Source organism: Lithobates pipiens, unplaced genomic scaffold (genome assembly GCF_037356315.1).
Source record: "Lithobates pipiens isolate NorthernLeopardFrog02 unplaced genomic scaffold, aLitPip1_a1.2 Scaffold_27, whole genome shotgun sequence".
In the NCBI taxonomy this organism is placed as follows: domain Eukaryota; kingdom Metazoa; phylum Chordata; class Amphibia; order Anura; family Ranidae; genus Lithobates; species Lithobates pipiens.
In genome coordinates this window covers 38,500,517-38,512,491 of record NW_027507788.1, presented here as the reverse complement: position 1 = coordinate 38,512,491, position 11,975 = coordinate 38,500,517, and the positions used below count along the sequence as shown (strand labels likewise).

Genomic DNA, 11,975 nt, shown 5'->3' with positions numbered 1-11,975 from the left:
CATCTGTCAGATAACCACCCGCTTGTTACATAGTAAGGTTATCCGACGGGCACACACAGAACTCATTTATGCACGCTCGTCGTTCGGCCCCATGTCCTGCTACTTGCAAGTGAAGGAAATGGCGCATGCCCAGTAAGTAGGTAGTCCCAGGTAATCAGGTATAGCTTGCATTGGATACAGAAGAAGAGGAGACGAATGTGTCACATGGCATAATTCTCCGCACACCTCACACCGCCCGCCTCATCCGCAACGTCACTTCCGCCAATCTCTCACCTTGTGTAGCATCCGCGGTCTCCATAGTGATTGCTCGGGGATCTGATAGAGGACGGTGACTGGGCAATCACCTTACCTGCACGAGGCGGGCGGGATGGACAAGAGGGACGCAGAGGGGCTGCAGGTAATTGTACAGAGATCATAGGATAGGATGGTGACACCCTATACTGATCTATGGGACGGAGAGAGGAGGAAGACTTGTCTGCATAGCAGTCTCGTGCCAGCTGCCCTTCTTCCTCTCAATTTACCTTCTTTTCACCCCCTCGATGGTGTTTTTTTTCCTTCTCGCCCATCGTTCTTTTCCCCCCTCGCACGTCGTTCTTTTCCCCCCTCGCACGTCGTTCTTTTCCCCCCTCGCACGTCGTTCTTTTCCCCCCTCGCACGTCGTTCTTTTCCCCCCTCGCACGTCGTTCTTTTCCCCCCTCGCACGTCGTTCTTTTCCCCCCCTCGCACGTCGTTCTTTTCCCCCCTCGCACGTCGTTCTTTTCCCCCCTCGCACGTCGTTCTTTCCCCCCCTCGCACGTCGTTCTTTTCCCCCCCTCGCACGTCGTTCTTTTCCCCCCCTCGCACGTCGTTCTTTTCCCCCCCTCGCACGTCGTTCTTTTCCCCCCCTCGCACGTCGTTCTTTTCCCCCCCTCGCACGTCGTTCTTTTCCCCCCTCGCACGTCGTTCTTTTCCCCCTCGCACGTCGTTCTTTTCCCCCTCGCACGTCGTTCTTTTCCCCCTCGCACGTCGTTCTTTTCCCCCTCGCCCGTCGTTCTTTTCCCCCTCGCCCGTCGTTCTTTTCCCTTCCTCACCCGCCATTCTTTTCCCTTCCTCGCCCGTCGTTCTTTTCCCTTCCTCGCCCGTCGTTCTTTTCCCTTCCTCGCCCGTCGTTCTTTTCCCTTCCTCGCCCGTCGTTCTTTTCCCTTCCTCGCCCGTCGTTCTTTTCCCTTGCTCGCCCGTCGTTCTTTTCCCTTGCTCGCCCGTCGTTCTTTTCCCTTGCTCGCCCGTCGTTCTTTTCCCTTGCTCGCCCGTCGTTCTTTTCCCTTGCTCGCCCGTCGTTCTTTTCCCTTGCTCGCCCGTCGTTCTTTTCCTTTCCTCGCCCGTCGTTCTTTTCCCTTGCTCGCCCCTCGTTCTTTTCCCTTGCTCGCCCCTCGTTCTTTTCCCTTGCTCGCCCCTCGTTCTTTTCCCTTGCTCGCCCGTCGTTCTTTTCCCTTGCTCGCCCGTCGTTCTTTTCCCTTGCTCGCCCGTCGTTCTTTTCCCTTGCTCGCCCGTCGTTCTTTTCCTTTCCTCGCCCGTCGTTCTTTTCCCTTGCTCGCCCGTCGTTCTTTTCCTTTCCTCGCCCGTCGTTCTTTTCCCTTGCTCGCCCGTCGTTCTTTTCCCTTGCTCGCCCCTCGTTCTTTTCCCTTGCTCGCCCCTCGTTCTTTTCCCTTGCTCGCCCCTCGTTCTTTTCCCTTGCTCGCCCCTCGTTCTTTTCCCTTGCTCGCCCCTCGTTCTTTTCCCTTGCTCGCCCCTCGTTCTTTTCCCTTGCTCGCCCCTCGTTCTTTTCCCTTGCTCGCCCCTCGTTCTTTTCCCTTGCTCGCCCCTCGTTCTTTTCCCTTGCTCGCCCCTCGTTCTTTTCCCTTGCTCGCCCCTCGTTCTTTTCCCTTGCTCGCCCGTCGTTCTTTTCCCTTGCTCGCCCGTCGTTCTTTTCCCTTGCTCGCCCCTCGTTCTTTTCCCTTGCTCGCCCGTCGTTCTTTTCCCTTGCTCGCCCCTCGTTCTTTTCCTTTCCTCGCCCCTCGTTCTTTTTCCTTCCTCGCCCGTTGTCTCTTCTCTCTCTTTCCTTCTCGTTTGTCTGTCTTTCCCTGTCGATCTTTGTTTTTCCCTCCTCTGTCGTAATTTTTTCCTCTCGGTTGTCACTCTTTTCTCCTCTGTCTTCATTAAAGAGGTAAAATTTCTGGAAATGTTTAGTCCATGAGAAGAAAACATTTTTTTTCCCTATTGTTTTCCATACATATTTTTTTTTTTTTGTGGAAAAATTGAAAAAGAAAGTGAGTGTGGAGGAGTTTTTACAAATTTGGAAGTCATTTTGTTACCCTGGGAAGGTGAAATGTATATAAAGTATTACGCTCGAAATAAAAGGACCGTTTATTCAGTAAATAAATGAAACTTTCTTTTTAAAATCATATTTTTAATTACAAATGTAATAACAAGGACTGCGAGATGTAATCACTCGCCGACCACCCCATAGCACATTTATTTACTGCTACAGGGCGGCCGCGCTGCGCAGGACCACGTATACAAGGGGTGCTGATAAGTATTGAGCCTTACCTAATTGAGATAGGAAGCTGTAACTGCCACACTATTCTACATATTCCACCAGGAAGTTGATGCACTTATGATATCTGTCCTGCAGCTTCTTAAAAGAGAAGTTCAGCCTGAGCTCATTCCGCTGGGCTTCTCCAATTCGTTTTGCTCTCCTGTGACCCGTTTTCAGCAGAGAGCGGGCTGAAGTCTGCTCTCTGCTGATGTCACACAGATAAGTCCACGAACCGTGTCATCCCGAGTCTGGATCCGCCAGGTGCCTGGACTGATGGTCGTCTCAGCATCTCAACAAGCAGCTGAGATGGCCGCTCCCCGTCCCTCCACAGCTCAGCACTCCAGTGAGCATGGAGGAGCAGAGCAGGAGAGATGCTGATTGACATGCAGATGCTCTCTTCTCTGGGAGCCGAGAGAATCAAGTTATCGGTGGTGTTCGGTGGCTCGGTTTTCAGTGCAGAGACAGCGGGGGACAGATGCAGCATTGCACCGATGCTGCATCCATCTAAGTAAGTATCATGATGGGGAAAAAAATTCCCATACTTCTCTTTTAAATTCCTACAATTAAAATCTTTTTCCGACTGCTGGTGTAACCACTCATTTGCAGCATTAGTTGCCTCCGGAACTGTCACGTACCTGGTAGGAGAGCCCAGAATGCAGGGAGCGGCTCCTCGTAAGCCTCCGGCTCGAGAGCCCCTGGAAGTGGAGACAGGGATTCAAGAGTTCGGAGGGAACAAGTGCCAAGCTGGAATATGGTAGGTCGGACCTGTAGCAGCAAGAGATCCACGGAGGTACTGGAAGGTAGACACCCGGTAAGCAGCTGGGGATGCGGTCACACAGTAGGCACAGGTGAACGACTGGAACAGCTGACGGAGGTCCGTGTGAACAGCAGGCACTGGTGGTCAGGCTGGAACAGCAGGTGACAGTCAGCGGGTATCAGCAGGCACTGGCAATCAGGCTGGAACAACAGGTGGCAGATGACAAGGTCGGAACAAGCCAGGTCGGTATCAGGCGGGCAGCAGAGGTACATGGGAGGAGACGTAGTCAGGCAGGCAGGAGGTCGGTGGCAGGCAGCAATCAAACGAAGTCGGGAACAGGCCGGGTAACGGTAATCAGGAACAACAGGAACAGATAGCAGAATCACCGGACACGCTGTAGACAGGACAGCAAGAAGGAACAGAAGCTGGTTCCTTAAGTAGTCCTTTGGGCGCCAAGAACGGTCGCACGGCGAGTCTGCGTGCCCCCGCGGGTGACCGTGCGCCCGTTCGTGACCCCGCGTGTGCCCGTTCGCACCGTCGCGCACCCGCGTGCGCTCGTTCGTGCCGTCGCGCACCCGCGTGCGCCTGTTCGTATCTACGTGCACTCGCGTGCGTTCGTTCGCGCTAACGCGCGCCCAAGGATACCGACAAGCTCTCCGCAAGGGAATCCTGCGAGCAGGTCTCCTATGTACGATCGGGACAACAGATCGACCATGACAGGAACACTCCCAAATCATTGTCCCTTTAGGTGTTTTTTTGAGATTGGGGAACAGATAATAGTCAGAAGGAGCCAGGTCAGGCAACTAGGGTGGATGGGGCATCACTTGAAAGCCTAAGGCTTCATTCCCATGAAGCGGATCCGCTGCCTCTGAGTCCGCCTGTGTCCGCCAGCTCAGCAGGAGATCTCTCCATTGATCTCTGCTGAGCCAGTGGAGAGATGGAGAGATCAGATGAAAAAGGACAGCATGTCCGTTTTCATCAGATCTCACCCGATCAGCCAGCGACGGATCCAGACGTATCTGCTTTTGGCAGATCGGACCGGGTCGGATGTCAGCGGACATGTCACCGCTGACATCTGTCGCTCCATAGACCAGCGTGGAGCGCCTGTTCAGGTCCGCCATCAAAACTGACAGTCGGACCTGTACGGTCTGACAGTGTGAAAAGGGCCTAAGGAAGTCAGTTTTGCCATTGTTTCACCTGCAGCGTGTGATGAGGCATTGTCATGCAACAGGATGACACCTTTTGAAGAGCTTTGCAGACACAGAGACAGAAACAGGCCTTCCACTGAGTTTCTCACTTTCAACACAGAAATGGCCAGTTTTAAAGAGGAAGTAAAGCCTCTTAAAAAAAATAAATAAATAAAATACACCCTTCAAGGCAAAGGCATAATGGGCTAGTATGCAAAGAATACTAGCTCATTATGAATTACTTACCTGAGATCGAAGACCCGGCATCGACCCTCATTCGCTTCCTCCGATGCTGCCATCTATCCCGGTGTGACTTCCGGGTATCACGGCTCCGGCGCTGTGACTGGCTGGAGCTGCGATGACATCACTCCCGCACATGCTCGCTGGTGCCGCCACTAACGGCATGATCGCCGTTAGAAACGGCACGCTCAGTGCGCCTGCGCCTAATGTCTATGGCACATGCATTTTTTTGGGGGAAAAGTGCGTGTTATAGAGTGAAAAATAGGGTAATTTGTCATACAAATTTACCCTATATTTCTACTGTATCCCAACAATCGCCCAACTGTAGGAGGTACAAGATGGAGCCCACAAGTATACTAAACTGGAGCCTTTCCCCTGCAGTTCCCCCTAGTTCTTTTGTTTGAGAACAACATTGAGAAGTACAGTGTTACTTGAATTGTATTCCAGGATTTGCTTGTCATCACCTGAGTGAACTTGCAATAATTTAAGACTTTACATAAAGTTTCAGAAATCTTTAATTAAAGTGGTTATAAAGGCTGCTTCCACCTCAGCCCTCCCTCAATACCCACCTGAGCCCCCTCTTGCTCCAGCGATGTACACGAGAGCCTCGGCTGTCCCAGGACTCCCTCTCCTGATAGGCTCCCCCTGCTATCTCAGCCAATCAATCACAGCTAGTGAGACAATGAGGAGAGAGCGGGGGGAAGGGCTGAGCCACAGCTCTATTTGTCTTAGGGACGCATAGAGCAGGACTTGGGAGCGAGCATGCGCCAGTGCCCCTATAGCAAGCGGCTTGCTATTAGGGGCACTGGTCATGGGGGAGGAGCGCCAGTGGGGGACCCAAAAGGAGGAGGCTCAGGGCTGCACAGAACAGGTAAGTTTACAGGTGTATTTATTTCTTTTTTTTTAAAGCCGAACCTTTAATACCACTTTAACCGGTTCCCAACCAGCGCACGCTGATGTACGTCGGCAGAATGGCACGGGCAGGCATATTGGCGTACAGGTGCGTCCAATCTTTAATGCCGCCCTGCGGGACCCCCGTGAGTCCGGTCGTGGGTCCCGCAGACTCGATCGCCGCGGGCATACCCGCGATCGTCTCATGGGGTGGCTGAACGAGGAAATGTCGTTGTAAACAGCATTTCCCCGTTCTGCCTAGCAACTAGTGACGCTGATCTCAGCAGAGATCAGTGTTCACTAAATTAAAGCCCAGCCCCCAACAGTTAGTAACACACCCCTAGGAACACTTAACCCCTACACTGCCACCCACTGGTTAACCCCTTCACTGCCAGTGTCATTGTCAGTGTTACACAGGAATCACTGTATTTATATAGCAGTGATTGCTGTATAAATGACAATGGTCCCAAAAATGTATCAAAAATGTCCGATGTGTCCGCCATAATGTCGCAGTCACAGTAAAAATCGATTTTTTTTTTTATATATATATTTTTGGGGGATATTTATTATAACAAAAAGTAAAAAATAATGCTTTTTTTCAAAATTGACGCTTAATTTTTGTGTATAGCGCAAAAAATAAAATTCACAGGGGTGATCAAATACCACCAAAAGAAAGCTCTATTTGTGGGAAAAAAAGGACGTCAATTTTGTTTGGGAGCCACGTCGCATGACCGCGCAATTGTCAGTTAAAGTGACGCAGTGCCGAATCGCAAAAAGTGGTCTGGTCTTTGACCAGCAAAATGGTCCGGGACTGAAGTGGTTAAGGTCTTCATGTTATATAGATTGAATACTATGTCATAGATCTATTATATACCATTGTAAATTAACATATTCCACACACACTTATGTTTTTTTTCCAGGGGAAAAAAAAAGGCTTTGTAAGAAAATTTAAAAAAATGTGTTTTTCCAGGCCTTCCCATCTCTATTCTTCATTCTTTCCCCCTCAGCAATTGTTCTTTTTCCCTCGGTTTGTCGCTCTTCTCTCCTCAGTTGTCCCTCTTTTTTGGTTCAATGTACTATAGACCTCAATAAAAATCTACTAATCTACTACCAAAACTGTTATACTGCAATATGTCTTTCATATAACCTCCTATATTTCTGCATTTTGTTATATTTAAAAATCAAGAAAATATATTAAAAAAAGCACTTGTTGGTTTACCTGAGCATTTTCTTGTGTATTGATTCTTCCTGATCCTCATCCTTGGGGACATGGCGGGGCTGCGTCCTTTTTCATCTACATACGTTGTGCTAATGGTGTCCCTTGTTTTACCGTGGTAAACAAATGCATAAGATAATAAAAATGATTAAAGTTACAATTATTTCTCCCAAATTTTTTTTTGTTGAGAAAGAGCTTTTTTAAAGGGAATAAACAAAGTGATATATACAACAGTGGTATACAGAGCATAAATATATGGGGTATGGACGGCTATCGCAGGGCAGGAACTGCATTGCCGGGCATCGCAGCACATAGGTAGACTTTGCTTGTAGGAACAGGTTCTTGCTAGTAGTGTTGTTTGTGGATTAATACAACTGTCTGTAGGGGCATGTTGAAAATCTACTTCTCCCGATGTTGTCATTAGTTGTACATAACTATTTGGTGACCTATATACCACAAGTATTAAAGTGGAGCTCCACCTTAAAAAAAAATTATTAAAAGCCAGCAGCTACAAATTCTGCAGCTGCTGACTTTTAATAAATGGACACTCACTTGTCCAGGGTGCCCGCGATGTCGGCAGCAGATGACGAGCAATCGCTCATCTCTCGGCTGCCCCTGCTGCCATCCTCGGTCAGGGAATCAGGAAGTGAAAGTAGGGCTGAAACAACAAATCGATTATGAAATTAATCGATTACTATTTTCATAATCGGCCAGTAACATAATGGGGTTACAAAAAAAAAAAATAGCCCTTTATTATACAAAGAACAAATAATTGCTACTGTAAATATTACTTTCACATTTCTACAGTAAAAAAAAAAAACGAACCCATTACAGTAGTGATCTGCTTTTTTTTTTTTTTTTTTTTTTTGTACTATAAAGGGCTAATTTTAGTTTTTTTTAACCCCATTATGTTACTAAACATCTTAGGCCGCGTACACACGGGCGGACTGTTCGCCCAACTTTGTCCGCTGAACAGTGTTTGGGCGGACAGTCCGCTCGTGTGTGGGCTTTCAGCGGACAGTTTCAGCGGACAGTTTGACGGACAAGGTTTTTCGGAATTTCCGAAAAACTGTCCGCTGAAACCTTGTTTCAGCGAACAGTCCGCTCGTGTGTAGGCTTGTTCGTCAAACAAAGTTGCGCGCATGCTCAGAAAGGATTTTCACGCCGAAAGCTATAATGCAGTGTATAGGACGTCGTATTTTTCGTCCCGTCGTACGTGCCGTTCACGTCATCGCGCACGGTTTCAGCGAACTGTTCGTCCGTCGTGTGTGGCCATGTCCGTCCATGCTAAGTTTGAGCGGACTGTTTGCCGAAACTGTTTGACGGACAAAGTTGGGCGAACAGTCCGCCCGTGTGTACGCGGCCTTAGACTTGGTTCACATCTATGTGTTTTTTTTTCAGAAACGCACAACAGTTCATTTGCATGATTTCCAATGAGACACATTCATGCAAAACTGTGCTTTTTTGGTTCAATCTACTGCAGAGAAGCATGTAATGTGTTTTTGCAGCAATTTGTGTTTTTTATTCTGCCCAACAACAATTTGGCCAAAAAAAAAAGCAAAAATGCAAATTGCAGCAAAATCACGTATGCAAAAATCAAAACGCACAGCAAAAAGTACTGCAGAAACAGATCAAACGCAAACTGCATACAGTGGTGTGAAAAAGTGTTTGCCCCCTTCCTCATTTCCTGTTCCTTTGCATGTTTGTCACACTTAAGTGTTTCGGAACATCAAACCAATTTAAACAATAGTCAAGGACAACACAAGTAAACACAAAATGCAATTTGTAAATGAAGGTGTTTATTATTAAAGGTGAAAAAAAATCCAAACCATCATGGCCCTGTGTGAAAAAGTGATTGCCCCCTAAACCTAATAACTGGTTGGGCCACCCTTAGCAGCAACAACTGCAACCAAGCGTTTGCGATAACGTGCAATGAGGCTTTTACAGCGTCCTGGAGGAATTTTGGCCCACTCATCTTTGCAGAATTGTCCTAATTCAGTTACATTAGAGGGTTTTCGAGCAGGAACGGCCTTTTTAAGGTCATACCACAACATCTCAATAGGATTCAGGTCAGGACTTTGGCTAGGCCACTCCAAAGTCTTCATTTTGTTTTTCTTCAGCCATTCGGTGGTGGACTTGCTGGTGTGTTTAGGATCATTGTCCTGCTGCAGAACCCAAGTTCGTTTCAGCTTGAGTACACGAACAGATGGTCGGACATTCTCCTTCAGGATCTCTTGGTAGACAGCAGAATTCATAGTTCCTTTTATCACGGCAAGTCTTCCAGGTCCTGAAGCAGCAAAACAGCCCCAGACCATCACACTACCACCACCATATTTTACTGTTGGTATAATGTTCTTTTTATGAAATGCAGTGTTCCTTCTACGCCAGATATACTTGGACACACACCTTCCAAAGAGTTCCACTTTTGTCTCATCGGTCCACAGAATGTTGTCCCAAAAGTCTTGGGGATCATCAAGATGTGTTGTGGAGAAATTGAGACGAGCTTTGATGTTCTTTTTGCTCAGCAGTGGTTTTCTCCTTGGAACTCTGCCATGCAGGCCATTTTTGCCCAGTCTTTTCCTGATGGTGGAGGCATGAACGCTGACCTTAACTGAGGCAAGTGAGGCCTGCAGTTCCTTGGACGTTGTTGTGGGGTCTTTTGTGACCTCTTGGATGAGTCGTCGCTGCGCTCTTGGGGTAATTTTGGGCGGCCGGCCACTCCTGGGAAGGTTCACCACTGTTCCATGTCTTCGCCATTTGTGGATAATGGCTCTCACTGTGGTTCGCTGGATTCCCAAAGCTTTGGAAATGGCTTTATAACCCTTTCCAGACTGATAGATCTCAATTACTTTCTTTCTCAATTGTTCCTGAATTTCTTTGGGTCTCGGCATGATGTGTAGCTTTTAAGGATCTTCTGGTGGACCTTACTGTGTCAAGCAGCTCCTATTTAAGTGATGCCTTGATTGTGAACAGGTGTGGCAATAATCAGGCCTGGGTGTGGCTAGAGAAATTGAACTCAGGTGTGGACAACCACAGTTATAGTATGTTTTAACAAGGGGGACAATCACTTTTTCACACAGGGCCATGATGGTTTGGATTTTTTTTCACCTTTAATAATAAACACCTTCATTTACAAATTGCATTTTGTGTTTACTTGTGTTGTCCTTGACTATTGTTTAAATTGGTTTGATGTTCCGAAACACTTAAGTGTGACAAACATGCAAAGGAACAGGAAATGAGGAAGGGGGCAAACACTTTTTCACATCACTGTAGGTGTGTACCGAGCCTTGTGCTGGCCAAACGGATCAATTTTCAGACGAGAATATTCAGACGAAAAATCTTTGTACATTCGCTGAATTCGCTGGTAATTTCTTAATGGAAACCACATGCACTGTTTGAAAATTTCTTTGACCAAGCAGTTTTCGATTTCCAAATTTTCCCGCCACTGTGATTGAAAACAAACGTCGATTTGACCCAACTAACGATTAGAAAATAGAACGAACATTCTTAAAATGACTTTTTTTATTTTTTTTTGAAGGAAGACTTTGTTTTTAATAAAAAAAAAAAATTGATCTCTGAGTCTGATGATATTTACCAGATTCACCCTCTAATAGTATATACAGTATATCTCCTCTAATAGTATATACAGTATATCTCCTCTAATAGTATATGCAGTATATCTCCTCTAATAGTATATACAGTATATCTCCTCTAATAGTATATACAGTATATCTCTTCCATTTGTTAATCTCAGAGTGGATTAAATATTTTGCTCCCTAACCATATAGTTGGTTATTTATATTTACCAAGGCATGGAGACATTTAAGAATAAAGTGCCTTTTTTTTTAAACTTGACATAGTAACTAAATTGTACACCACATTTTTTTTTTAAAGGTTATTAATCGAAACAATAATCGGCCAACTAATCGATTATGAAAATAATTGTTAGTTGCAGCCCTAAAGTGAAGCGTTGCAGCTTCACTGCCCGGGTCCCTACGCAAGTAGCGCTGTGCTTCTTCACTGGTCCCCGTTGTGTTTTGGGAACTGTGTGTTTCCCAGAACACAACAGGGGGTGGGGGGAAAGGGGGCGGGCATCCGCGGATATTCTGCGGCCAGGGGCGGACTGACAACTCATGGGGCCCCCAGGCAATCGGAGATTATGGGGTCACACAGTATACACAAACACACACACACACAGGTTACACATACATGTATACACAGATATGTTTCTATTGGCTGAGAAGGTACTGGAGAGGTGGGGCAGCTATAATCTCAGGATTTTTAGACCAAAAGGATGTCTGCAAGGGACATTTCAGATGGCAGATGTAAAAAAAACACAGATTTTTACATACTGTCCCTGGTTTTACTGAGGCTGATGCAAACTGTTGAGTTAAGTGAACTCATTCTGATGCCGCGTACACACGGGCGGACTGTATGGCGTACTTAGTCCGTCGAAACACATTTCAGCAGACAGTCCGCTCGTGTGTGGGCTTCAGCTGACTTTTTCAGCGTGCAGTCCGGCGTACTAAGAATTTCGGATTTTTAGAAATTCTGTCCGTCATACTTTGGTTTCAGCGGACAATCCGCTCGTCAGTATGCTAGTTCGACGGACTAAGAATGGCGCATGCCCAGAAAGGATTTACACGGCGGAAGGGTGCTTTGCTGTGTATTGGACTTCCTATTTCTAGTCCCGTCGTACGTGCTGTACACGTCATCGCGCAAGCTTTCGACGGACTGTTTGGGTATCCGTGTGTGGTCAAGTCCGTTCAGTGGAAAGTATGACGGACTGTCCGTCGGATTGTATGACGGACTAAGTACGCCATACAGTCCGCTCGTGTGTACGCGGCATGAGAAGTTCCAGGTCTAGGAAACTTGGTCTGCTGAAGCAAAGGCTGTAGGGATGCAAGTGTGCTGTAGAACCTCCAACTCAGATTCTTGAAACTTTCGCAGCCCGTCTATGGACCTTCCTTTACTGTCAGATGATATAACCCATTCTATGGAGTTACTGTCCATACACAGACTGGTTCCTGCATTGGTCATTTTTGGAAGACATTGCCAAGTCCGCACACTTGAATAAAGCATTGCAGGGAGTCCTCCCCAGAAAGGATTTATCTTTACGCAGAAAAGCAA

At 47.1% G+C, this 11,975-nt stretch overlaps 1 protein-coding gene across 2 annotated transcripts in view; it reads left to right on the top strand.

The window, feature by feature from the left end:
• The first annotated feature begins 232 nt into the window (after nt 1–232).
• The window catches only part of IFT46 (intraflagellar transport 46), a 43,038-nt gene continuing 31,295 nt past the window's right edge, over nt 233–11,975 (top strand). For both annotated transcript variants that reach the window (XM_077456827.1, XM_077456826.1), the window contains exon 1: nt 233–397. In XM_077456827.1, coding sequence (XP_077312953.1) covers nt 368–397 — 30 coding nt within the window. In that variant the 5' untranslated portion in view covers nt 233–367. The remainder of the gene's footprint in view (nt 398–11,975) is intronic.